A 23,127-nucleotide genomic window follows, 5' to 3' on the forward strand; every position below is an offset into this window, starting at 1 on the left:
ATTTATTCATGTAGAGGTGAGGTGGGATGTACATGTGCCATGAAACACACATGGAAATCAGAGGATCTGTGTTCTCCTTCTACCATGGATCCTAGGGGTCTAACTCAGGCTTGGCAGTAAGTACCCACTGAGCCATATCACCAGCCCCGCCTCCTTTTATTTTTAGTGAACAAATGCACGTGGGGAGTCTTCCCTGGCTCCACTGTGCCCCCAGGTCTCCTCCTCCTTATCTAACACCGTGCTATCTTTATGCTAGTTCAGAGAGGAAATCAATAGACATGACAAATGAAACTGCACTGAGAGGATGAGGCAGAGGGCACACCCTAAGTCTTGGACCCCATCCATCACCCTGCCTCTTGAAAAGCACACAGCGCTATTTGCCATTTCCACTAGACTGTGGGCCCCATGGTTAAGAACTTGAGTCTTCATCAACCATGACTCTTGCCCATCTCTGGTGTTTGGGAGGTACCTGAGTATTGAGTACAACTTTTAGTTTTGTCCTTATTTGTACCCATGAAAGGGATTAACAGAGCAGGTTCATGGCTCCACTTGGCTCTGTGAGATGTGGTGCCAGGTTGGCACTGCAGTCCAAGGTGTCTCTGCTGGTGCTTTGGGGTGCAAGAATGGCCTTCCCCATGCCTCCCAATTGCTTCTCCTCTTGTATACAGATAAAGAAAGACAAGGCTTTGATGAGCAGCTTCCAGGATGGGCTGTCCTACTCAACATTCAAGACCATCACAGACCTGTTCCTGAGGGACGTGGACACCAGAGGAGAATCAGAGGTCAAAGCTCAGGGCTTTAAGGCTGCCCTTGCAATAGACGCCATCGCCAAACTCACGGCCATCGACAACCACCCAATGAATAGAATGCTGGGCTTCGGCACCAAGTACCTAAGAGAGTACTTCTCCCCCTGGATCCAGCAGAATGGCGGATGGGTAAGTTCAACCCACAAAGAAAATCCCTTCATCAAGGCACTGTGGCACATATGTGCACTTGGAAAGCCCAGGCAGGAAGAGTGTGAGTTTGGGAGCAGCCTGGACTACACAATGAGACCTTAACACACACACACACACAGCTTCTCTAATAAGGGATAGATGACAAGATTTTATACGATGGAGGGACCACATCTGTGAAGAGGTTCTCAAGTGGCAAGAGACAAGTCCCATCCACTGGAGCATATTTGCAATGATCTTCTTTGTCCACAAATATTTACTGAGCTCCCAGAGTGTATGTCATAGGAGGGGGCAAAGGGTTAGAGGAAGCAGGAAATGAGGAGCTGGTGAGACATGTTCCAATGGATGCCATGTCTGTTTTCACTAATTCTGCAGCAGCAAAATTCTGCTGGTCAGCTGAGGGCAGGGCACACTTCTCACTTTCCTTGATGCTACAGGATGTGGGCTGACCGTCCTACAGAGATTCAGGCTTACGGTATCCCAGCATTGCTGCTCAGATCAACGGGGCACAAGGACACAAAACTGGAGAATGAACACCTGGACTCGCATCTATTTTTGATAAGCTGAGAGCAATTGTAACAGCTTCCTTCCTTCTGGGCCTCAGCCTCAGCCCTTCCTCCATCACTGATCTCTGTCCCCTGAGATCCCCCACAAACTAGCATATTCAAGATTAACCAACTTGGAAAAGAGGGTCTCTCCAGAGCTTTCATTCCCAAGCGGCCAATGTTAGTCTTAGGAGGAAGGGCCCTCACTCATTATCCTTGGGCTTCTTTCATACTGTGTTCCAGGGGCCAGCAGGACACTTGAGTTGCTGTAGGTATGGTCTTCCTCACAGGCTGGGAAGTGTGGCATACCTTTTCCATTGAACTGAAAAGCCTGCCACTGTCCTCAGTGGCACCCCACTTAACTTAGCCCAACCTTCTACCCATTGCTGCTTCTCACTTTCACAGCAGGTTTGACAACTGGGCAGTGTGCTAACCACCCCCAAGTTCAAACTGCCTGACTAATTCTGAAAGGATTAGATCCCTCAACAGTAGTTCAGTTTCCCCTTCTTCTTGTCAAGAGACCATTGAGTCCCTCTGCTGCCTTTCTTTCCTGACCACTGTGAGAGGGTGGGGGATGAAAAGAGGAATGACCAGGGATGTAGCTCAGTGATGCTATGGCTGTGTGTGTTTGGCATGTATGAGGTTCTGGGTTCCATCCCCAGTATGGAGCAGGGAGGGGAAGGGGGAGGAGAGGAGAAGAGCGAAGGGGAGGTGAGAGTGGGGGAGAGAAAATAGGAGAGGAGGAGAAGGAAATGAGGATAGGAATTGAAGAGGGAAACAGATTGAAGGAGAGAGAGTGAGAAGGGAGGGAAGAAGGAAGAGTGAGGGAGGGAAGAGAACAGAATGAACTCAAACCAAATGACTGATAAGTGTTAAGTTGTGGAGGTAGGCATGCAGAATGGGGCACTATTTTTGCAGGTCATATATTGAAATAAATGATTTACATCCAGAAGACATAATGAACTCTTACAATTCCACTATATTAAAAAAAAGACAAGTAATTTAATTTTTTTAATGCTCAATAGATTTGTACACTGTTTCTCTCAGGAGGCTATAGAAATAGTCAATAAGGAAAGGAAAAGACAGTTGCGCGCTCACTTCAGTTGTGGGGAGATGTAAGCCAAAAAGCTGAAGGACTCTACCCTCTGGGATGCTTGTGGCAAGGATTATCTGTGAGGCTGTGGGAACTGGAATCCCCCTGATTATGTCGTTGGTTGGATTGCAGAACCGTACAGCTCCTTGGGGGAACAATCTGGCAGTTAGCAAATTGTTAACTAGAGTTAAGTAGAGTCACCAGGAGCTGGGTGTGTAGCCCAGTAGTAGAATACACATTCAGCAGGCAAAGGCAGTGAGTTTGATCCCTGACACCACAAAAAGTAAAATTAAGCTACCACCTGCACACCCCAGAAATGGAAAACAGATTCTCACCCAGAACATGGACATAAGTGTTCATGGCAGTATTCGCTATTTGCAACAGCCGTGAAGCAGAAACAACTGCAGTGCCCATCGATTAATAATGGCAGTTAGCAGAAGGGAGCTCATGCTACATGGTGGAATAGGACCGAGCCACAAAAGGAAATAAAGCCCCATGAACCTTAGGAAACCTTATGCTGGGCTGGAGGGCTGGCTCAGGGGTGGGGGGGCGTAAGAGCATTTGCTGTCATCTCAGAGGATCTAGGTTTGATTCTCACCATCCATGACTACCTGTAACGCCAGGCCCCAGGGTTCCAGTGCCGCCTTCTGGCCTCTGTGGGTCCCCACACTTATGTGGCCACACTCACAGACACACATGCATATACAATGATTGAAAAATAAAAGTAAAACTGGAAAAAACCCATTATGCTAGGAATCCAGACAGGAATGCCCCTGGTTATATGGTTCTATTCCTATAAAATGTCCAAAATAAGCACACTCACAGAAACAGAGCCGACAGTGAGGGACTGGGGCTGACCACTAGTAGGCATAAGGTTTCATTCGGGAGTGGTGAAAGGGTTCTCGGGTCGGGGTGATGGTTGTACAGTTCGCAAGAGGAAGAGCCATTAAGCTATGCATGTTAGCAGGGAGAATTTTATGGTAAAATTATATTTTGGGTAAATATTTTTTTACATGGTTCTAATTCCAGTAATCAGACAAAAGGAGAAATGAAGGCAGATATTTTAACATTTAACTTGGCTGCTAGCTAGAGAGAAAAGAAGAGTCAGTCAGAGGAGGCCGATGAGTCCTTCTGGAGGAATTTGGAGGGGACTTTTTAGAGATTAGAAGTTCATGCGGCTGCTGATGGGTGTGTGTGTGTGTGTATATATGTGTATGTGCGTGCCTGTGTGTGTGTCTGTGTGTGTGTGTGCTTATGTGTGTGTATGTGTGTGCCTATGTGTATATGTGTGTGCATATGTGCCTCTGTGTGTGTGTATGTGTCTCTGTGTTTATATATGTGTGTGCATGTGTGTCTGTGTCTGTGTGTGTATATGTGCATGTGTATGTATGAATATGTGTCTGTAATTTTTGTGTGTATATGTATGTGTGTGTACATGTATGTCTCTGTGTGTATATATGTATGTGTGTGCATATATGTGTGTGTACATATGTGTGTCTCTGTGTGTGTCTGTGTTTGTGTGTATGTCTATGTATGTGTGTGTCGGTAATTTTGTATGTGTGTGCATATGTATGTGTGTGTGTATGTCTGTGTATATGTGTCTGTCATTTTGTGTGTGTGTGTGTGTCTGTGTCTGCGTACGTATGTCTTCTTAGGGGTTGACTCCAGGGCCTCACATGTACATGGTGATCTGTGCTCCATTGCTAAGTTATCTCCCAGTACCTATTTGTTTGTTTGATTGTTTTTGTCCCTTCCATTCTTTTTATTTATGTAATTTTTGCTTTTGTTTTTTGAAACAGAATCTCCTGTAGCTCAGACTGTCCTTGAGTTCCTGGGCTTCCTCCCTCTATCTCCTAAGTGCTAGGATTTAGGTCTTTCTTTATTTCTGCCAGTTCTGGAGCTTTGAGAGTGTGAGGCAAGCACCCTCCCCAGGTGAATGTCTGCCCACCCTGTGCATGTTTGCCTATCGGGGTTGTGATGAGCCTTAATCTTAGCTCTCGGCCTTAGGTAGGCTTAATTTGGAGAATGTCAACTAGAGGAGAGAGAAAGAAGTGATATTGAGAACTGACTTTGCCGAAGTGCCAGGAAAGTATTGGAAAACTAAGAGCTATTGAAAAGGGATATTTGTGAACAAACATAAACTGATACCACTTAGGGAAGTGTGAGCTGGGTGTGCTGATATATGCATAGTCCCAGCTCTCAGGGGGCTGAGATAGGATGATAGCTGTGAAACTGAGGCTAGCCTAGACTACAGAGTGAGACCATGTCTCAAAATGAAAGAAGGAAAGGAGAGACAGAGTGGGGGGGGGTGGAGGAGGGAGGAAGAGGAGGAAGAGGAGGAGGAGGAGAACCGGGGAAGGAGTGGGGAGGGAAGAAGCTTTGGGCTCTTGTCTCCATAGTGCAGGTTTCCTGGGCTTGCAATTAACCTTCCCCACTCAACTTCAGTTTGCCTAGGACAATATGATGGATGTGTCTTAATTAGTCAGGGTTTCTATTCCTGCACAAACATCATGACCAAGAAGCAAGTTGGGGAGGAAAGGGTTTATTCAGCTTACACTTCCACACTGCTGTTCATCACCAAAGGAAGTCAGGACAGGAACTCACACAGGGCAGGAACTTGGAGACAGGAGCTGATGCAGAGGCCAGGGAGGGGTGCTACTTACTGGCTTGCTTTCCCTGGCTTGCTCAGCTTGCTTTCTTATAGAACCCAGGACCACCAGTCCAGGTATGGCACTGCCCATCATGGGCCCTCCTTCCTTGATCACTAATTGAGAAAATGCCTTACAGCTGGATCTCATGGAGGCCTTTCCTCAAGGGAGGCTCCTTTCTCTGTGATAACTCCAGCTTGTGTCAAGCTGACACACAAACCCAGCCAGTACAGGGTGCCTCCTGTCCTCACCGCTCCTGTTACTTTACGTACACCAAGGATGCTGAGCCAGTTCTTGTACAGTGGGGGCTTGATCAGTCACAGAAGAAGAGGCAAACTCCATCTCCAAGTCCTGCCCCTTTAGCTACTTTTCTCAGAGCAGAGCAGTAAGTGAACTGAGAGGGGGCAGGAAGTGAACTGAGAGGGGAAGGGTTATTTTGTCTCACTGTTTGAAGGGACAACAGAGCCATGGAGGGGAGGGCAGCTGCACGGTGGTGGGAGTGTGAAGTTGAGACGTCCTGAGTAAACAGGAAGCACAGAGCAAACAGGCAGTGGAGCCAGGCTCTAAAACGTCAAGGTTCACTCTCTAGTCCACGTCCTCCAGTAATGCTCCACCCTTTAAAGGTTCCACCAACCTGACAAAACAGCGTAGCCAGCACGGCTAAGTGTTCAACACAAGTGTCTGCAGGAGTGACCCTTCATAGCCAGCTCCTTTGTTGTTGAGTGAGGCGTGTGTTCACACAGCCACATGAACTCCTGTGGCCTTCATCTTCCACTGCTCCTATGGAAGAAGTTTCCAGCCTCGGTCACAATCAGTGCTTCTTCACTTACTTTGGGGACTCTTAAAAGGGGTCTCAAAGCCTTCGCGTATTTCATACAGCTGCTTGTTAGCCCGGGATGTGTAACGAGTGCAGAGACCAAGGTCGCCAAGTCTCCTCCCTTCCCACGCCCTCCCCAACCCCAACCTGTGTTTTCACCTCAGCAGTGGGTCAAACTTGCAACTTTATGCATTTTCTTTCCCTTCCTTCCTCTAGGAAAAAATACTTGGGATCTCACATGAAGAAGTAGACTGAAATAGCCAAAGACCTGTCGCCTGGACGGTCCCTGGTGCAACAGTGGTCCTGTGTGCCCACCACTCTTACCATAGACTTCAGGAGAAAGTTAAAACATACCCAGCAGACAGTGTCTAGAGAGCCATTCTTCCTTTGACTCAAGAGGCATCGGGAGAGGCCTTGCTCTCTCCAGCTCATAGGACTCAGTAGCATGGACTTCGCTGAGGGCACTTGAGTCCTCCTCTGAATGTGTGAAGGAGTCCATAAAGATAAGTGATCAATTTACCTCTAAATGTTGAGAACGGAAACCATGCTGTTAGCTACACCAGTGGAAGCATTCGTTCGGCACGTGTCTGTCGGTCTCATGGAGGTGAAACGATAAATATGTGTGTGCTGACTTTTTAGTCTCTAACACTATTTGTTCCTTATACTGCACCTGGGATACCCCGATTAATGTCTCGTGTCAAGCTTAGCCTCAGGAAGACATCCCTATTCACGTCAGAGAGGAAAACCCGAGTTTGCTGTCATGTCTAGCTAGGTTAAGTCTTGCTAACCCGTTCTCTCAAAAAATACTGTGGTATTTTTTGACATGCCTGCACCCCACCACATCAGTGCAATCGAGAGCAAGGGCACGCAGGTACCACAAGAAGATACAGAGGTCAACCTCAGTTGCTAGCTTTCATCTTCCTCTTTGTCTAAAGCAGAGCCTCCTGTGCATTGCTTCTTACCCAGGTAGATCACTCCTGAGCTTCTGGGCGTCTCCCGTCTCTGCCTCCTCCCTTACAGCCACAGCACTAGGGTTACAGGTGTACCCTGTGACATGCAGCGTTTTAGGTTGGTGCTGTGGATTCAAATACAGGTCCTCACACTTTTGTGGCTAGCACTTTACCCACAGTGCTACCTCCCCAGCCTGAACTCTGGACTATTAGGATCCCTTAGAAGTAGCATAATGGTTGATAATTAATAAAATAAATAAACTGAAAGTTTGCTGGAAAAAGAGCTGCCTGTAACCCAAGCTTTCAGGAGGCTGAGGTGGGAGGGCCGCAAGACTGGGGCCAACCAGACATACATAATGAGTTCAAGACTTTGTCTCGACACTCCCCTTCCAAAAATGTTTTCTATTAAAATAGTAAGTTATCGTAGTAGGGCTTCTCTGATGACCAAATGTGCTAACCTACATAAAGAGCTCAGACTAGTTCTTAGGACCTAGTTAGTGTTAACTGACTGCCCCACTCCTACTGTGAGCTGCCCACAGCTCAGTTCAAAGGGCCCCCCTCTCTTGAAGCAATTACAGGTTGCTCTTTTGCTATTGATAGTATGACTGGGAAAAAAAAGGCACCCTCCCAAAACACCCCAGAACATTTAGACAGACATTTGAGTTTCCAATACTCAAGAGAGGCTGAGGCGGAAGGTTCCAAGCTAATCTGATCTACAGAGTAAGATCCTGCCTCGAAAAAATTTTTTACAGGTTCTTACACATTTTTGGATAGCTGGCACCTAGAATGTAGCCTGAACAGATAGATCAATGAGGAAGGAGCCCGTCTGTTATCAAAGGCATCACTAACCCACACCGGTCTGTTATCAAAGGCATCACTAACCGCACAGTAAGAGGAATGGGTTCCTCCTTTGTTTTCTCCTCTGGGTCTCTAAGATGGAGACACTGAAGACCTCTCCCTGATCTCTGTCTTTTGTCCAGCCAAACAATTAAGCTTCCCAAATGTGTCACGCATCTCTGCACCTTGGGTCCTGAACAACATCCTCTCCACTTGGAATGTGCTTGCGTGCCAGCCTCCTTCCCCGAGTTCTCCTAATCCAAATTTACTCCTTCATTCCCTCCCCCCCCTCCCCCGTGCGTCATTTACTGACACTCCGTTGGCTGCCACGGGGCTGTATTTGGATGTCTTTTCTCGAGGGTGATCCAACGCATTCCCTCTGCAGACGTTGGATTTAGTGCGCTGCGTCCTGTGAACCGGCGCACGCAGCCTTTCTCAGTGGCTCGGGAGCTCTTTTGCACAGATGCAGTTTGACTTTACACATCTGACACCAGGCATCGCCTTGGCACACAGTTGCAAGCCAGACCCCAGCCTCTCTGCCACAGCTTGTAAATCACTACAACTGGAGTGTGGCCCAAGATACACGGAGTCATAACAAACATCGCAAGTGATTCCAGAAGCATGCGCAGCCTCTAGTCAGGATGCTGCGACGACAGTAACCAGATCTGCTCTCCTGCTTGAGGCTTCGGTTTAATTGCAGACAAAATAAACAAGACAAGGATGGTAGTGGAGACCTGGATGCTGACAGATGAGAAGCTACACGAGTCCGTGATTGCTTTAGAATGAGGCATGGAAAACATTCCCCGGCTTTACTCCAGCAGGGGAACCACCCAGAGTCTCTTAGCCAGAGTCCAGAACCGACAAGGAGGCTTCAGAATCCAGGGAACGTGGGGAGGAAAATCGCACCCCAAGCTGCAGACAGCCCTCAGATGAGCACAGATGAACCTGTACATCTGGAAGTACTGAAAAGAGCACTCCAGAGCTCACAGGGCCAGGAGGGACGCCAGTTTGAAGACTAGGTGGAACACTCAGAATTTCTCTGCAGGGAAATGCTTGCTGCACAATGCCCCATTCATTGCCGGTGTAGTGGACGGATGTGGGGGCACACACTGGTAATCTCAGTGATGGAGACGTAGAGACATGAAGGCAGGGTCTGCAGACCAGCCAGTCTAGCTGAGTCAGTAAACTCTGAGGGCAAGGAGAGAGCCTGTCTTGCACAATATGGTGGAAAATTACTGATTGAGGGAGACACTTGTTCTATTTCTGGCCTTCACACACACACACACACACACACACACACACACACACACACACACACACACATACATACAAATGCATACATGCACAGGTCTCAAAGGCAAAAGACATTTATTTCTATGTTAATAAGATTTGAATGCTTGGGCTGGGAAGATGACTTACTGAGTAAAAGAGCTGGGCATACAAGCACGAGGACCAGGTTTCAAATCTCTAGAACCTACATAAAATGAGCATCCTTAATCCCGGTACTCCAATGAGGAGATAAAGGACAGAGTCAAGACAATCTCCAGACCCCTTCAGGCCAGCAAGCATGGTGTCTGCAAAGGGAAAACAACTAAGAGGCTGGTCCTATGACAAAAAAAGGTAGCAGATGAAGTCTGGCACCTAAGGTTGTTTCTGATTTCCACATGCACACTATGGCCCTCCACGTGCAGCACACACGCACCTGAATTCACACAAACAAATTCATATGCACACACACAGAAACACATTGTACAAACACGAATTAAAAGTTTTTCAGCACATCAAGGCAAGGCACACCTTAAAGCTCATCTCTTGAGAGGCAAAGGCAGGCAAACCTCTGAGTTCCAGGACAGCCAGGGCAGACAGACCCTGTCTCAAAAGACAGAACAGAAAGGATAAGCTGGGTATAGCAGCCGACAGGAGGCTGTGGCTGGAGGATCTTACACTCAAGGGGACAATGATGTTGTGTATGTGTATATAATATGTATATATACGATGTATATAGTCATTATTAATCCCCTGAACCCAATTAACGATGCTAATATGCATATAGGTATGTGGCTATCCAGTAACTCTCCCTCAATTAGCAGCCATCAACTCTCAGTAGCTCTTCCAACAGTGGTGGAGTTGGAAACAGTAAAATAATTACTCAAGAGACTAAAAACAGAATTAATATATAGTATAGCAATTATATTATATATCCTGCAGAATTGAAAGCAAAGACTTGGACAGATAACTTTAAACTTTTATTTTATTGGGCATGGCATGTGTGTGTGCAAAGGAGTGTCCCAGCATGTATGTGGAGATCAGAGACCATCTTTCAGGAGTCAGTTCTCTGTTCTCCAAGGCATCCAGGGATTGAAGTCAGACTCAGGCAGCAGGCACTTTTACTGGCTCAACCATCTTGCTAGCCTCTGAACAGAGACTTTATCTTATTTATTTTTTATTTTATTTTTCTCGAGTATATGTGTGGTGTGTATAGATGAGGGTGGGGGCACATGCATGAATGCACTCACAAGTGCACGCATGTGTGTAGAGGCCAGAGGTTGACATGGAGAGCCTTCTGTCTTTTCACTGAGACAGGATCTAACAATTAAACCCATAGCTCACCAATAGTTTGTCTGATTAGTGAGCCTGGTGTGAGAATTCCCCCATCTGCCTTCTGAGCTCTGGAATAATTGGTGAGTCACCCGGCCCGACCAGCATTTCTGTGGGTTCTGAGGATGCAAACTGTCCTCAAGCTTGAGTAGTGCTGAACTCTGCCTGGCTTCAGGGATTGACCTAACCAAGGCAACAAGGGAATGAAGAAAGGACAGACACACATACAGAAGAGCTGGGATCAGGTAACGCTTAGATCATTATAATGGCCACCAAATGCAGTCCCAAACCTCAGCATGCCTAATGTATACATCCGAACCAAGAAGGTGGGTTTGTAGCTTTAGTTGAACAAGGAGGAAGGATGAGTTAATCTTTGGTAGGGGTTCTCTATAGGGAAACATCCCAGTTTGCAGCCATTCTGGAGAAATCAAGCTGTGGTTGATAGCATCCACACACACTGTCAGCATTCACAGAGGGACCAGAGGAAAGCTTTGCCATCCCTTTGAGCCTCACCCCGGAAGGCTTTGTCACCCATGGGGTCTGAGGTGTTGGAGTCCTTGACATGGCTGTGTTCATGTCAACAATACATCCAGTCAAGACTTCTACTCTCAACAGCATGGCCAAGTGCTTTGCTACTGAGTCATCATCTCTCCAGTCCTTGAACAGATATTTTGAAACTAACGTTCACAGCAGTGTTATTCCACGACACCTACAATACTCAAACAATCCAATTGCCCTTCAAGAAACAGCTGGATAAACAAAAAGCTTGGTACATTTAAAATATTATTTGGCCCTTAAAAAGGAAGAAAATTCTAACATCCCACAAAACAGGTAAACCTTGAAAGCACCACACCAAGTGACACAGTGGCAGAGAGGCATCTATCCTGTCACTCATTTGAAGGGCCAAAATAGCTCCTATTAGACAAGGAAGTTGAATGGAGGCTTCCGGGCACGGCAGTCGGGGGTTATTTTGATTTTGCCTGCATGTACTAGAATTGTTACATTCTACATTCTGTAGGTTTTTGTTTTTGCTTTTGATCATAGTATTTTTTATCATTTGCTTTTTGTTTATTTTGGTGACAGGATGTCTCACCACACAGTCCAGGCTGACCTTGAACTCACTGTGCCCTAATTCTGTGTGTCTTCCTCCTGAGTCCTGGCCTTACAGGTAAGCCTACCATGCTAGCTCAGCTTTGCACAACGAATAAAGTTATGGAAATGAGTGGAAACATCATGAATGCTTAATACCATGGACATGGACATTTAAAATTGGTGGTAAGGCTGGTCACTGTGACGGGGTATCTCGCAGCTCAGGCTGACCTCCCACTGTGCACAGCTGAGATGACCTTGAATTCCTGATCTCGCTTCTACCTCCCAAGGGCTGGGATCATCACAGGTGTGTGCGGCTATTTGGCTGATGGTAATGTTTACCTAATTTCAACTTTAGAGGTCAGAGGGGAGGAGAGGACAAAGGGTAAGAAGGAAACAGGAAGTGTTCCTTCTGAGGCTCGTTCTGAGAGCACAGGCAAACAGGTCTAACTTGCTTCCAGGTAGAATACAGCAGTCAGGGAGCAAGCCCTGTAAACCACAAAGCAGCCGGAAAGACCGTGTGGGACATGCAACTCTACTCATAGTTAGCCAACTCAAAAGAAGCCAAAGAGGAAAAGAAGTTAAGACTAAAAGCCGGACATGGTGGAACACACGTGTAGCCTTTGTCAGGAATAGAAAGCAGCAAGACCCGAGTTCAAAGGTAGCCTGGACTCTGTAGTGGGCCACACAGCCTGAATTACAAAGTAAGGCTATTTCCAAAGAGGAGGGAATAGGGAGGAGGGAGGAGAGGAACGGAAAGGGAGTAGACAGTCACAATGACAGCTGCTTTAGAGAAATAGCCAAACATTTCCACTAAAGGAAAGAGACAGGCAGATAAGAATAAAGTCCCACTAACCTCAACTCTCAAGGTGAGGTAGGCAGATCTCTGAGTGTGAGGCCAACTTGGTCTACAAAGCAAGCTCCAGGCCATCAAAGACTGTCTCAAAACACACAAAACAAGTAAACAAAAGGATAAAGATCCCATTAAAGCCTGTGGGGCTACCATTTTTGTTTACATGTATTTAATGTGTATGGCAATGAAGGGGTCACTTCTTTCCTTCCACTATGCTGGTCCCACTCAGGCCCTTAGGCTTGGCAGCCAGTGAGCCTCTAGCTACTGAGTCACCTCAGCTGCTGTTTATTTATTCTAAATTGTTTAATCTATACACAAAGGAAAGGAAATGAAAGGACAGAAAAGCTTACACAGGAGTACCAAGAAGCTGTGTGCTGGAGTATTACTGTCAGACAAGTAGACTTCAAAGAACACATGGACAGAGAAGCCCTACACGATGCTAAAGGGTGAACATGTTTTGAGAATGTAACAATTCTAGTACATGCAGGCAAAAACTTAAAAAAAAAAAAAAAAAGATAAAACACGCAGAGCCGCAGGGATGTTTGGTGATTCCAACTCTTTGGTAACAGGAGACGACAGAAAGTCCATCGGGATACTGAAAAGATGAGAGATCCCACCGACTTTTGGAGCTAAACCCTCCAACCAGCGAAGTACCCATTCTCTTCAGGAGCTTGAGAAACAAGCACTGTCCTCACCACCGTCTGGCCCATAAAACAAGTCTCAAAAAATGTCAAACTTAAATCTGACCTTTATGGAATTGAATTTTAAAATAACGAAACAATGGGAATCCTCCAAATATTTAGAAATTGAGCACACTTTTGTATGACTCATCACTCAAAGAATAATAAAAAAAAAAATCAAAGTTATAAACTGAATAAGGAACACAGAGCCAGGCATGTCGGTAAAGGCTTGACAATGCACACTTTTAATCCAGTACTCCGGAGGCAGACACAGGCAGACTCTAGAGTTCAAGGTCAACCTGACTTATGAACCCCTGTCTCGGGACAAATGAAGAACAAGCCCCCTCCAAACTCCCAAAAAAATCAAAATGAAGAAAATCTAACAACTAAGTGTATGCAGACATGACTGAGCAGTCGTGGTGGTTTGAACAAGAATGACCCTCATAGACTCATACATTGGAATGCGTGGTCCCCAGTTGGCGGCACTGTTCGGGAAGGATAAGGTGTGACCTTGTTGGAAGAGGTGTGTCACCGGGAACAGGCTACTCAAAACTCGCAGCCACTCCCAGTGTGGTGTGCTTGTGCGTATGGATCAAGATAGAAGTCATCGGCTACTTCCAGAACCATGCTTACCTGCTCAGGACCACGGACCCCCCCCCCCTCTGGAACTGGGAGCCTCCAATAAACTCTCTCTTCTGTAAGTTGCCTTGGTCAACTTGGTGTCTCATCACAGCAATAGAAAAGTGGTAACAGCCCATCTCAATACAACAGAGCAGAAATGGAGTCACAGCCTTATCTTTCTCAGCACCGACAACCTGTTTTTGATAGAAATTCTGACTGGAGACGGTCATCTTCCAGCAGGTATTGCCTATCAAGTTTGACCATCAATCAGTTGATTACTTTTGAACGTGGTAAAGGGAAAACTCAGGATAATGTCTGATGCACAGTAAATGCTTGCCAGATTTTTAGTAAAATTACCCATCATCTTAGCCTTTTTACAGGGGAAGATCGATTTTCTACTTTGCCTAAATCTTAATTCACAAAAGCAAGACTCAGGTAGAAAGCTTTCCATAATGATCCCAATGTGTAGACTGCATATCGGTATAGATGACAAGGGTAAGCCAGGTATGGTGGCACACACCTTTAATCCCAGCACTCGGGAGGCAGAGGCAGGTGGATTTCTGAGTTCGAGGCCAAAGTGAGTTCCAGGACAGCCAGGGCTATACAGAGAAACCCTGTCTCGAAAAAAAAAAAAAAAAAAAAAAAAAAAAAAAAAAAAAAAAAAAGACAAGAGTACTGGCCACAAGAATTCATCAGGAGTTAAATTTATAGAAACAAAAGCTACACACCCAAGGCAATGAATACAGAATAAAAGAACTGTTAACTATGGTACCAAAAGGCTATTTGGCAAGAGGAGGCCCCAGATACACAGGGCTTCTCACCATCCTTAGACCACATTGGGTTCAGGTAAGACTTCAGCTTTTTCTGCAACTGGAAATGGCATGACCTTTATGCTGGTCCTTTCCTACTTCCTTATAAAGGAAACGTGGAAATAACAAGACTTCTCTCAGGAGGAATCAAGAGCACCTGTTAAGACCCACTAGAATCTGGCTTCCGTTTTAAACTGTCGCCTTCCGTCAAACCAGCCACGTGAGACTGAGTGGGACCTGGTGTTGATGTTCTCATTGGTTTAGCTCCACCAATCTTGCACAGCAGCGACACACTGAGCTCCACATCACCACTTCATGGCTAATTAGGGAGAGAGACAGAAAGGGCATCGCCCATCCAACTCCACCAATGAGAACACATCAGGAAGCCCGCAGTTCTTTGTAGGCACAGGTGCTTCAGCCCAAAGCCAGCCCGCCGCCCTTTTCAGTTCTCCATGCAAACCTCAAAGCTGCCTTTGCTGTGAGGGAAATACGGCAGTGTTAATCACACAAAGCACAGTCATTTTCATTATTTCTTATTGTTTTTTTTTAAAAAAAAAAAGACATTTTCATTTTTTCCACTGATTTTTTCCACTGTTTTATTATAAAAATCAACATTTCATTTGTTACAATTCAGCTGTAATAATCAAAAGGGGGGTTTATACAAGGTATTTATACAGTTTATAATTAAAGCACTTATTTTACAAAAGGGGGGAAGTGAATAAGTGGACAAGGGCTGACCAAATGTTGGCCATTATAATATAAATACATCCTTTCAAAGCACCATCATTCCAAAGTCGATGCACAAGAAACCCCGCTGACTTTAAGACAATGATAAAGATTAAAGCTTAAGAAAAAGTTTAGACTCAAAAAGGACAGACATCGAAAGCAGCACCAGATCCTTCACTTGCAACAAGGCCGGTCAGGTTCAGCCTCCTGTATCCTCTCTCCAGCCTCCTCTCACCGGACTGATGGGAGCAGTCCCTTGCCTTCCCTTCCTCTGAATACTCATATTTAGGCATCGATACAGATACACAGCCACATGGATATGTAGCTATATCACTCCCTCAACTTTCCTGTATTTGATGGAAAAACAAAAAAACAAAAAACAAAGCAAGCCCCAAGTGGACAGTGAAGCAGAAGCAAGCTGTCTAGAACTGGAAGGGAAGAAGGGAAAAACCCAATGATGAGTGTGTTGGGCCATATTCTGAGTACAAGACATCAATTTGTAATCCTAAAAATTCCCTAGGAATAAAATCAGGAGTGCTTTTTAAATGCCTTGTGAAAATGTTAAAACAATGTTTAAAATGACAGTTTCCTTCCCTGAAGGAGGTGACTCTTAGGTCATCAAGGTAAACCCAAGCATCTGCCACCTCCCAACCGCCCTTACTCAGGTGTAAGCTGAGTTCAGTGAGCTGTTCAGTCGGAGAAAGACACGGGCTATATGGATCTGTGAGGCACAGTATTTAGGTCACAAATGTGTAGTTTTGTATTTGAGGCCCAGAGTCCTTGACTTGAAAACCTAAGGTTTCAAAAGCCAAATCTTGCCACTATTACAAAGCAGTGCCTTCCAGGTCCTAAAAGCACATCTCTTCTCACAGCCTGTTTTAGGCCTGGGATAAGGAAACCCCAGGAGATTAAAAGGGATTCTGACATTTTAACTAATGCTTAATGGCAAACCTGTTTAGGACTCAGTCTATACCCACACTCATGCATGGCTCTCATTTGTGAATTCTTAAATACTGCCAACCAACTGATACCTAAACTCCTATCTATAGTCTAATTTTGAGTAAGAAATATTTATTCATGTTTCCTCTAGAGTAATGAATCTAGATGCAGCCTAATTTAAAACTTTCTTTTCCCTCAATTTTCTTATGTTCAATAATTGAGACACAGTTTATTTAAACGTAACTGTCCATGTAACTTGAGCATCATCATCTTTCCCAAATTTAAAGACCCTCACTAAAAAGCACTCTCAGAAATCTTCACTGCGGCTGAGCGGCCCCAGAAAGAGGAGGCTACTGAGACTAACCTGAACGGCCTTCAAATCATTTCAACAAATTGGCACACAAGTTAGTATTCTGCAAGAGGCCATTGCCACCCAGCACAAGCACTTGGACTGAGATGAAACAAGCCACACCGTTCCCAGCGCACTACAGCGCAAGTCTCTCCTACATGGGAAGCCCACCAGATAAAGACGCACATTGAAAATGTAAACATAAAGAATTCTCCAATTCTGACCGATACCCAGTATTGCTACCCTCCCATCTTCTCGTAAGCATTGAGTAGCCTGTGTGTCACAGAAGGCAAGTTCAGTGTCCAGTCTGTCTTAAGACGCTGTGCACTTCGTCTCAGTAACAGGAAGAGTTAATGCTTATCCGACTGAAATGCAGGACACAGGTGGCTTGCCCTTTACTTAGATGCAAGGCCCCTGATTCTCACTAAGGTGTCTGCAACAACCACGCATTAGCCGGAAAGGAGTTTTTTCTTTAAAAACGTTCTTAGGCGTTTTGTTTTGTTTTTTAAAGTCACTTAAACTCTGCCAAATTCTGGAATCATTTCTTTCATTGTTTCCCCTTAGGCTCTGAAATTCAGAGCTACAATTCAATATATAATTTTAAAAATGTATTCAATAATTAATCGACACCTGTTAAGGTAAAAATCATACTAGCTTAAAAAAAGTTCAGCTTTAGGAGAGGAGTGCTAGACACATGTGAAAGCAGGAGACCAGTATCCAGCAGGGTCATCCCACAGGCCAGCCCCAACAGTGACAGACATAGCAGCCCGGTATGTGACAGTAGGTCAGGCATGTGACAGGAGACTTCCATTGTCTCCACTGCTCAAATTTCTGCAGCTGAGAAGTTCACAGTGTCTTCTCATTTAATCCCACTGTTAAATTATCTTAATCCATAATGGGGTAGGAGAGAGCACACAGAGAGACAGAGGAGGAGACTAAGGACAGACTGTGGGCTGTGCGAACACACACATTCATAGCGCATACTGAGAAGCTACCTCACAGCACACTGGCAGAGCTATGCCTGCAAACATCACTCTGAGAAAAGCTGGTCCACAGAAAGTGAAAATGTCACAAACAGGTCATCTAGGGGACGCCTACTAACAATAAGAATTTCTGTTTAAACAGGCTGTTTCTAACCAGAGCGCATTGAAATGTTTTACTAACAAAACACATAAAATGATTTCACACTGTGATATTGTATGCTGCAAGGATACAAAGCTAATTTACAAGAATATAACAGTTAGATTTGTGATTTTTAAGCATTCTTATATGTTCTAAAAAGACACTTTAATGAGCATTAAAACAACTGTGGAAGACCAGTAATATGGCTAACTTTTGATTATGCAAAAACAGCCAAAAACTTAAAAACTCAGCCAATTGCTGAACGAACAGAGTAGGTAAACTGAAATCAATTCAATTTTGTGTTTAGTAAATTCCATTTAATCAACTCCTCAGATTAAAAAGCTTAAATAAATCATGGCTCTTAGCAAAGCAGTCTCCAAGGTGTTGGGAGGCAGACCGTGAGAACGGCTGGTGTTACCATGGACTGTGACAGGCGAGAGCTCGCAGCAGCTCCCGCAAGAGACGCTTCAGCTCCTACAACAGCAACACTGAAAATGGATCTCACTACTATCTGTTTTCCTCATGAAAATTGCTGGATTCCTGGAGAAAACAAAGCCCTGTGTCCAAACTTAGTACTCTTATTTCTTCTTTCATGGGTTCTCGACTTGTCGGCCCTCAAATGTTAGTTAACCCAAAGGCAGTTTGGCTACTTCCAAGTTTGCCACTCTAAGATGGAATTACTTTCTCCTTTTTATTTTTTGGTATCATTAAAACCCAGACATTCCTGGTCAGTGATGCCTTTCTTTTCCTGTTTCCTTTGTACTCAGTCTCTTCACTGGGCTTAAGGCATGCTCTGTGTATTTAGTTTGCAAAAATAAAACTTTTAGTACAAATTTATTTTTTATACAAACTTTTATGGCACAAGCAGCAAAACTGCTGTTTTAAGAAAATATATAAATATCCTTTTCTTCTGTACAAATATCTCCAGTACCCCACCCACTTTATAATGTTAACTGTACAGAGTCTGCCTCACTCTTCTCTATAGCTCCCTCCCCCCCTCCAGATCTCAACCAGATGTGTATTTACATGTCCCGGTGGAGGCAGTCAGAGGAGGAGGGGCCCTCCTCAGGAGGAGTCCGTGCAGGGGGAGGGTGGTGGCGGGTAGAGGTGGTGGGAGTAACTCCTCTCCGTGTATGGGGAAGGGGGACAGCTTTCATAGTTCTCCTCCGCTGACAAGTACTGGCTTCGGGGTGTGGGCGGTGGGGGCACAGGTTCTGAGTCATAGTTCAAGTCACTGGTGTAGCCCTTGGCTGTTGCCACTGAGGTCATCCTCCGGCTAGGAGCATAGTCACTGTCACAGACATCAGTGCTGCAGGGTGTGGTGGGCGGTGCAAAGTGCCGGTAGCTGTACGGCCTATAGCTAGAGCAGGAAAGCAATAGAGCAGTACGTTAGTTTTACAGAAGCAGACTGCATCAGAAATCAGTCTGAAGGCTGGGAGCTGGTGCAGTCGAAATCCGTGTAGGGGATGGGTAGTCCGTGACTGCTGTGTGCAGTGAGCCCATGGGTTTAGTCCCCAGAACCATCACAACCAAAGAGCCACTGCTGTTCACAGACATGGATGGAGAGGCAATGAAAAGCACATCAACAAAGGAAGACCTATGCAAGTAAAATGTAAGGAGAGGCAAGAAAAAAGGGATGGAGTTGGAGAGCAGAGAAGAACTCAATTGGGCCCAAAGAGCTCTTCTATCCTGAGGTAAATCTCGGTGCATGTGCTTGCTGCTGTGCACGAGGCCCTGGGTTTGACCCCCAGACATATTGAAAAATAAAAAAAGAATAAAAACAAACCAACTCAAGAGCTGTACATATCGATGCACTTTAGAAAAGCACTCTGTTTTTCACTGGTGCTGGGGACTGAGCCAGGGCCTTTCCCCCAGAGCAAGTGGTCTACTCTCAGCTCCAGCCTTGGTGGTCTAACCTCTGCCACACACCTCACACTCACAATCTCTGCAGCTCCTGGAGCAGCAGTGTGTAGAATGGGTCTACGCTCTCACATTCTTCAGTCATTCATAATTTGCCTGATAGGTAAGTTATGATGTCTGAAGACTTCATTTCTTTTCAAAGTAAAATACTACACGATTCAGGCCAAACTTCCAGTGAGGGCAGATCTATCCCATTACTATCATGTGCAAAGGGAAACCCTTCTAACTTGCAAGCAGTAGTTTTGATTTCTGTGGGTACCCGGGTATACACTCCTAAGTATGGTTTCAACTATCAAAACGATCAATTTAAATACTCAGACAGTCCGTGAACTTTATAACAGAACAAGAGTCTAACATGCTTACACTTGTTTATCTACCTTCTCAAGTAACCTACATGAGGAACATGCTCATGAAGGTAGAGCTGACTACAGCACTGCCTTACCCCCGGATGATCTCTTAGGACTCTAATTGTAAATATGGTTAAGCTTATCTTAGACTTATCCTAGAGATTCATGCATTAACTGTCTCTAAAATACACTGACTGCAAGACCAGGGGCAAGGGCCAGAATAACTGATGGGAAGCTCATAAGCTCCCTGGTGACACAGCACCCAGCATTTGCTGCCCCCAGCCTGGCCCCGCAGCCGCCCTGAGCAGGATTGGGGCTTGCAGCGTCAGTCCAGCCAGGACACTATCAGAGCACTTTTGCTGTTCTGTTTCACCTTTCTGTCCAAGCAGGTGTCAAAGGCGAGCAAGATTTTTGGGATCAGAATTTTAAAAGCTAAATACTTCCAGTCTCATAAGAATAGGAAAAAAAGAAAATTGGTCAATAAAATTCTGCAAATCTAAAAATCATGGCAAATGACAAAAAGGTTAAGACAGATTTTAGACCTAATACAGGAAATGATTTAAAAACTGTTTCATACTTTGATCTATGTTTTATTCTAGCAGAATTAAATAAGTTGTTACATGAAATTTTAGGTTCTGGTTCTCCTTTCAATTTTCAGGCCTTTCTCTGCTTTTGATTAGAACACGCCTGGGGCATGCACGACCTTACAGTAACTCATGGACAGACCTATTGGATGGAGCCAGCCCTATCGGTCCTAGCTGACGCTGGCAGGTAGTTTCCACTGTACCTCCGTCTCTGCAGAGTCACCCTGATCCACGGGACTGAAGGCAAACATTATTCTAATGGCATCGACACTGAGGCCCGCAGACACAGAATGCAGCACTCCCGACCTTCTGCTGATGCTTGAAGAGCTTGGAAGAGTGACCTGCTCAGCACACTCACATGAGCACAGGCCACCATTTCCTGTTGCCACTCACAAATATGCTCTGTTCATTTTAAGGAAACTTGTTTGTACCAGGCAACTAACTACATAAAACTTTCATTCCAGGTCACAGTGACGTATGTAAACGTGGGCCAACCTTCTTCTCATTTCTCTTTCAATGTGATGCTCCTGCTGTCTGCAAGTTCTCACGACGCTCTGAACTGTCTTGCCTAGTTCTCAACTGCATTACTCTAAAAGTCAGCTTGTGTAACTGCCTATTAAAATACAGAATGGGGCTGGAAAAGAAGGCTCAGCAGTTAAGAGCAGTGACTGCTCTTCCAGAGGTCCTGAGTTTAATTCCCTGCAACCACATGGTGGCTCACAACCATCTCTGATGTGATCTGATTCCCTCTTCTAGTGTGTGTCTGAAGACAGCTACAGTGTACTCATATACACAAAATATATAAATAGATCTTTTTTAAAAAATGCCTGGAGAAAGAAAGGATTTACAGGTGAACAAAAATCCTGTTCTTTGGTGATCACTGTCTGTTCGTTTGACGCTTAGTATGTTCACAAACAGATGATGGAAAGGGCGTGTCTTACCTGTAGGACCTATGTGTGGAAGGACTGTTGGAAGAATAACCAAATTCCATGGTGTAATGGGATCTTTCTGTGGCAGGCGATGGTGGTGGGTTCAAAATCTAAAAGGAAAACAATTAAAATATTAAGCTAAGGACAATCCCCACAGATCTCTGTCTCCTCATCTTTGTCCGTTCTCTCCCATTGCAGGAATACCATACTCTCCTTCCCAAAACAACTGCCTGAACAGCACCTCACGACTGTGGCTCCCTTTCTACACCAGTTCTCCATTCTGAACAGGGCCAAGTGGAGAGGAGAAAAACAGGCCACCTACATCACTGGCGTGTTTGGCACAGACAGATTCTACTTTTTTAAACAGAATTTTGATTAGTTTAAGAGGCATTCTAAGTGTCCTTTCTCTTAAATTTTATTTCTATACGTGTATGTACACGAGCACTTGTGCATGCGTGTCTGCAGGCCAGGGTACAACCCTAGTTGTCATCTCCAGGGACACTGTCCACCTCTTTTAGGTCAGGCTTGCTCAGGCTGGAGAGATGGCTCAGCAGTTAAGAGCGCTGCCTACTCTTTCAGAGGTCCTGAGTTCAATTCCCAGCAAGGACATGGTGGCTCACAGCCATCTATAATGAGATCTGGTGCCCTCTTCTGGCCTGCAGGCATAGTGCAGGCAGAACACTATACTTACTTAGAGGGGATAGGGTTGGGGGGAGGCAGGCTTGCTCATTAGCCTGGATTTCTCTAACTAGTCTAGACTGGCTGACCAGTGAACTCCAGGGGGCCTCCTGTTCCCTGCTCTGCAGCCCTGGGATTATGAGTGAGGCTCAGCTTTTATCTTGTGCTCCCAGGTCCTCTTGCCTGTGAGACAAGCATTTTAATGCCTGAACTATCTCCCCAGCCACAGCTGCTGCCTTTAGTAAGTCTGTTTGGTTCCTTAGTAGTTAAAACTTTATCTGAATTATGAAATTGCTATCTAATGCTTTCAACTATGTTGAAACTATGTTTCAACAGTAAATTTAAAAGATTTACAAGCACAGGGCAGTGGTGGTATATTCTCCACTGACTCCTATGTGCTTAAGCCCCACATCCAGAACTATTTTTACATTATGATCGCTGAGTACCACACTGAAATGAATTCATCTAACACGATATGCACTGTAACAGTGTAAGAAAAGCAAGAGCGTGCTTACTGCAGGGAAATAAGTGCCTTTGGTACTGGAAGAACTGCTTGAGGATGCTCCCGTGACGTGCGCTCGATCATAGGGGGGCCCACTGCTTCCCCCCATGATACTGAGGGAACTGATCATTGATTTGCCTCGAGACATTCCTGAAGGAAAGAAAAATGAAGGGTGAGTAATATTTATAAAAATACATGAAACAGCTAATCAGCACTCTAGCTAGAAGAACATCAACTAAAGCAACATCCACCCTCTTTTCCTCCTAACAGCTGTAAAGAGTTCATGGAAAAGGGAACGAACGTCCAAACCATCGGCTTCACTGAGAACTGGCCTCAAATAAGGCCAAGCAGCTCCCACCTGACCATGTCCGGGGAAATAGCCCTTCAAAGTGAGCGCTTTTCATGGAAGACTTAAGGAAAGAACTGTGGGGATGAAGACTGTAAACCAGAGTAGGTCAAACCAGCAGATAAGCTCCAAAGAATGCCAAGTGTTTTTATAAGACAGACACAATGCATAGAAGACACTTTTTTTTTTTTT

General features: G+C 45.2%; 2 protein-coding genes across 3 annotated transcripts in view; one reads left to right on the forward strand and one right to left on the reverse strand.

Moving 5' to 3' along the window:
• The window catches only part of Bcl2l14 (BCL2 like 14), a 42,434-nt gene extending 35,749 nt beyond the window's left edge, over window positions 1–6,685 (forward strand). For both annotated transcript variants that reach the window (XM_021165041.1, XM_021165040.1), the window contains exons 6-7: window positions 669–935; window positions 6,273–6,685. In XM_021165041.1, the coding sequence (XP_021020700.1) occupies window positions 669–935; window positions 6,273–6,311 (306 nt within the window). In that variant the 3' untranslated portion in view covers window positions 6,312–6,685. The remainder of the gene's footprint in view (window positions 1–668; window positions 936–6,272) is intronic.
• An 11,431-nt stretch (window positions 6,686–18,116) lies between these two features.
• Lrp6 (LDL receptor related protein 6) overlaps window positions 18,117–23,127 on the reverse strand; it is a 114,753-nt gene continuing 109,742 nt past the window's right edge. The window contains exons 21-23 of the mRNA XM_021165898.2: window positions 22,603–22,739; window positions 21,422–21,519; window positions 18,117–18,989 (exon numbers count right to left, since the gene is read on the reverse strand). Coding sequence (XP_021021557.1) covers window positions 18,695–18,989; window positions 21,422–21,519; window positions 22,603–22,739 — 530 coding nt within the window. The 3' untranslated portion in view covers window positions 18,117–18,694. The remainder of the gene's footprint in view (window positions 18,990–21,421; window positions 21,520–22,602; window positions 22,740–23,127) is intronic.

The sequence above is a fragment of the Mus caroli genome, chromosome 6, assembly GCF_900094665.2.
Source record: "Mus caroli chromosome 6, CAROLI_EIJ_v1.1, whole genome shotgun sequence".
In the NCBI taxonomy this organism is placed as follows: domain Eukaryota; kingdom Metazoa; phylum Chordata; class Mammalia; order Rodentia; family Muridae; genus Mus; species Mus caroli.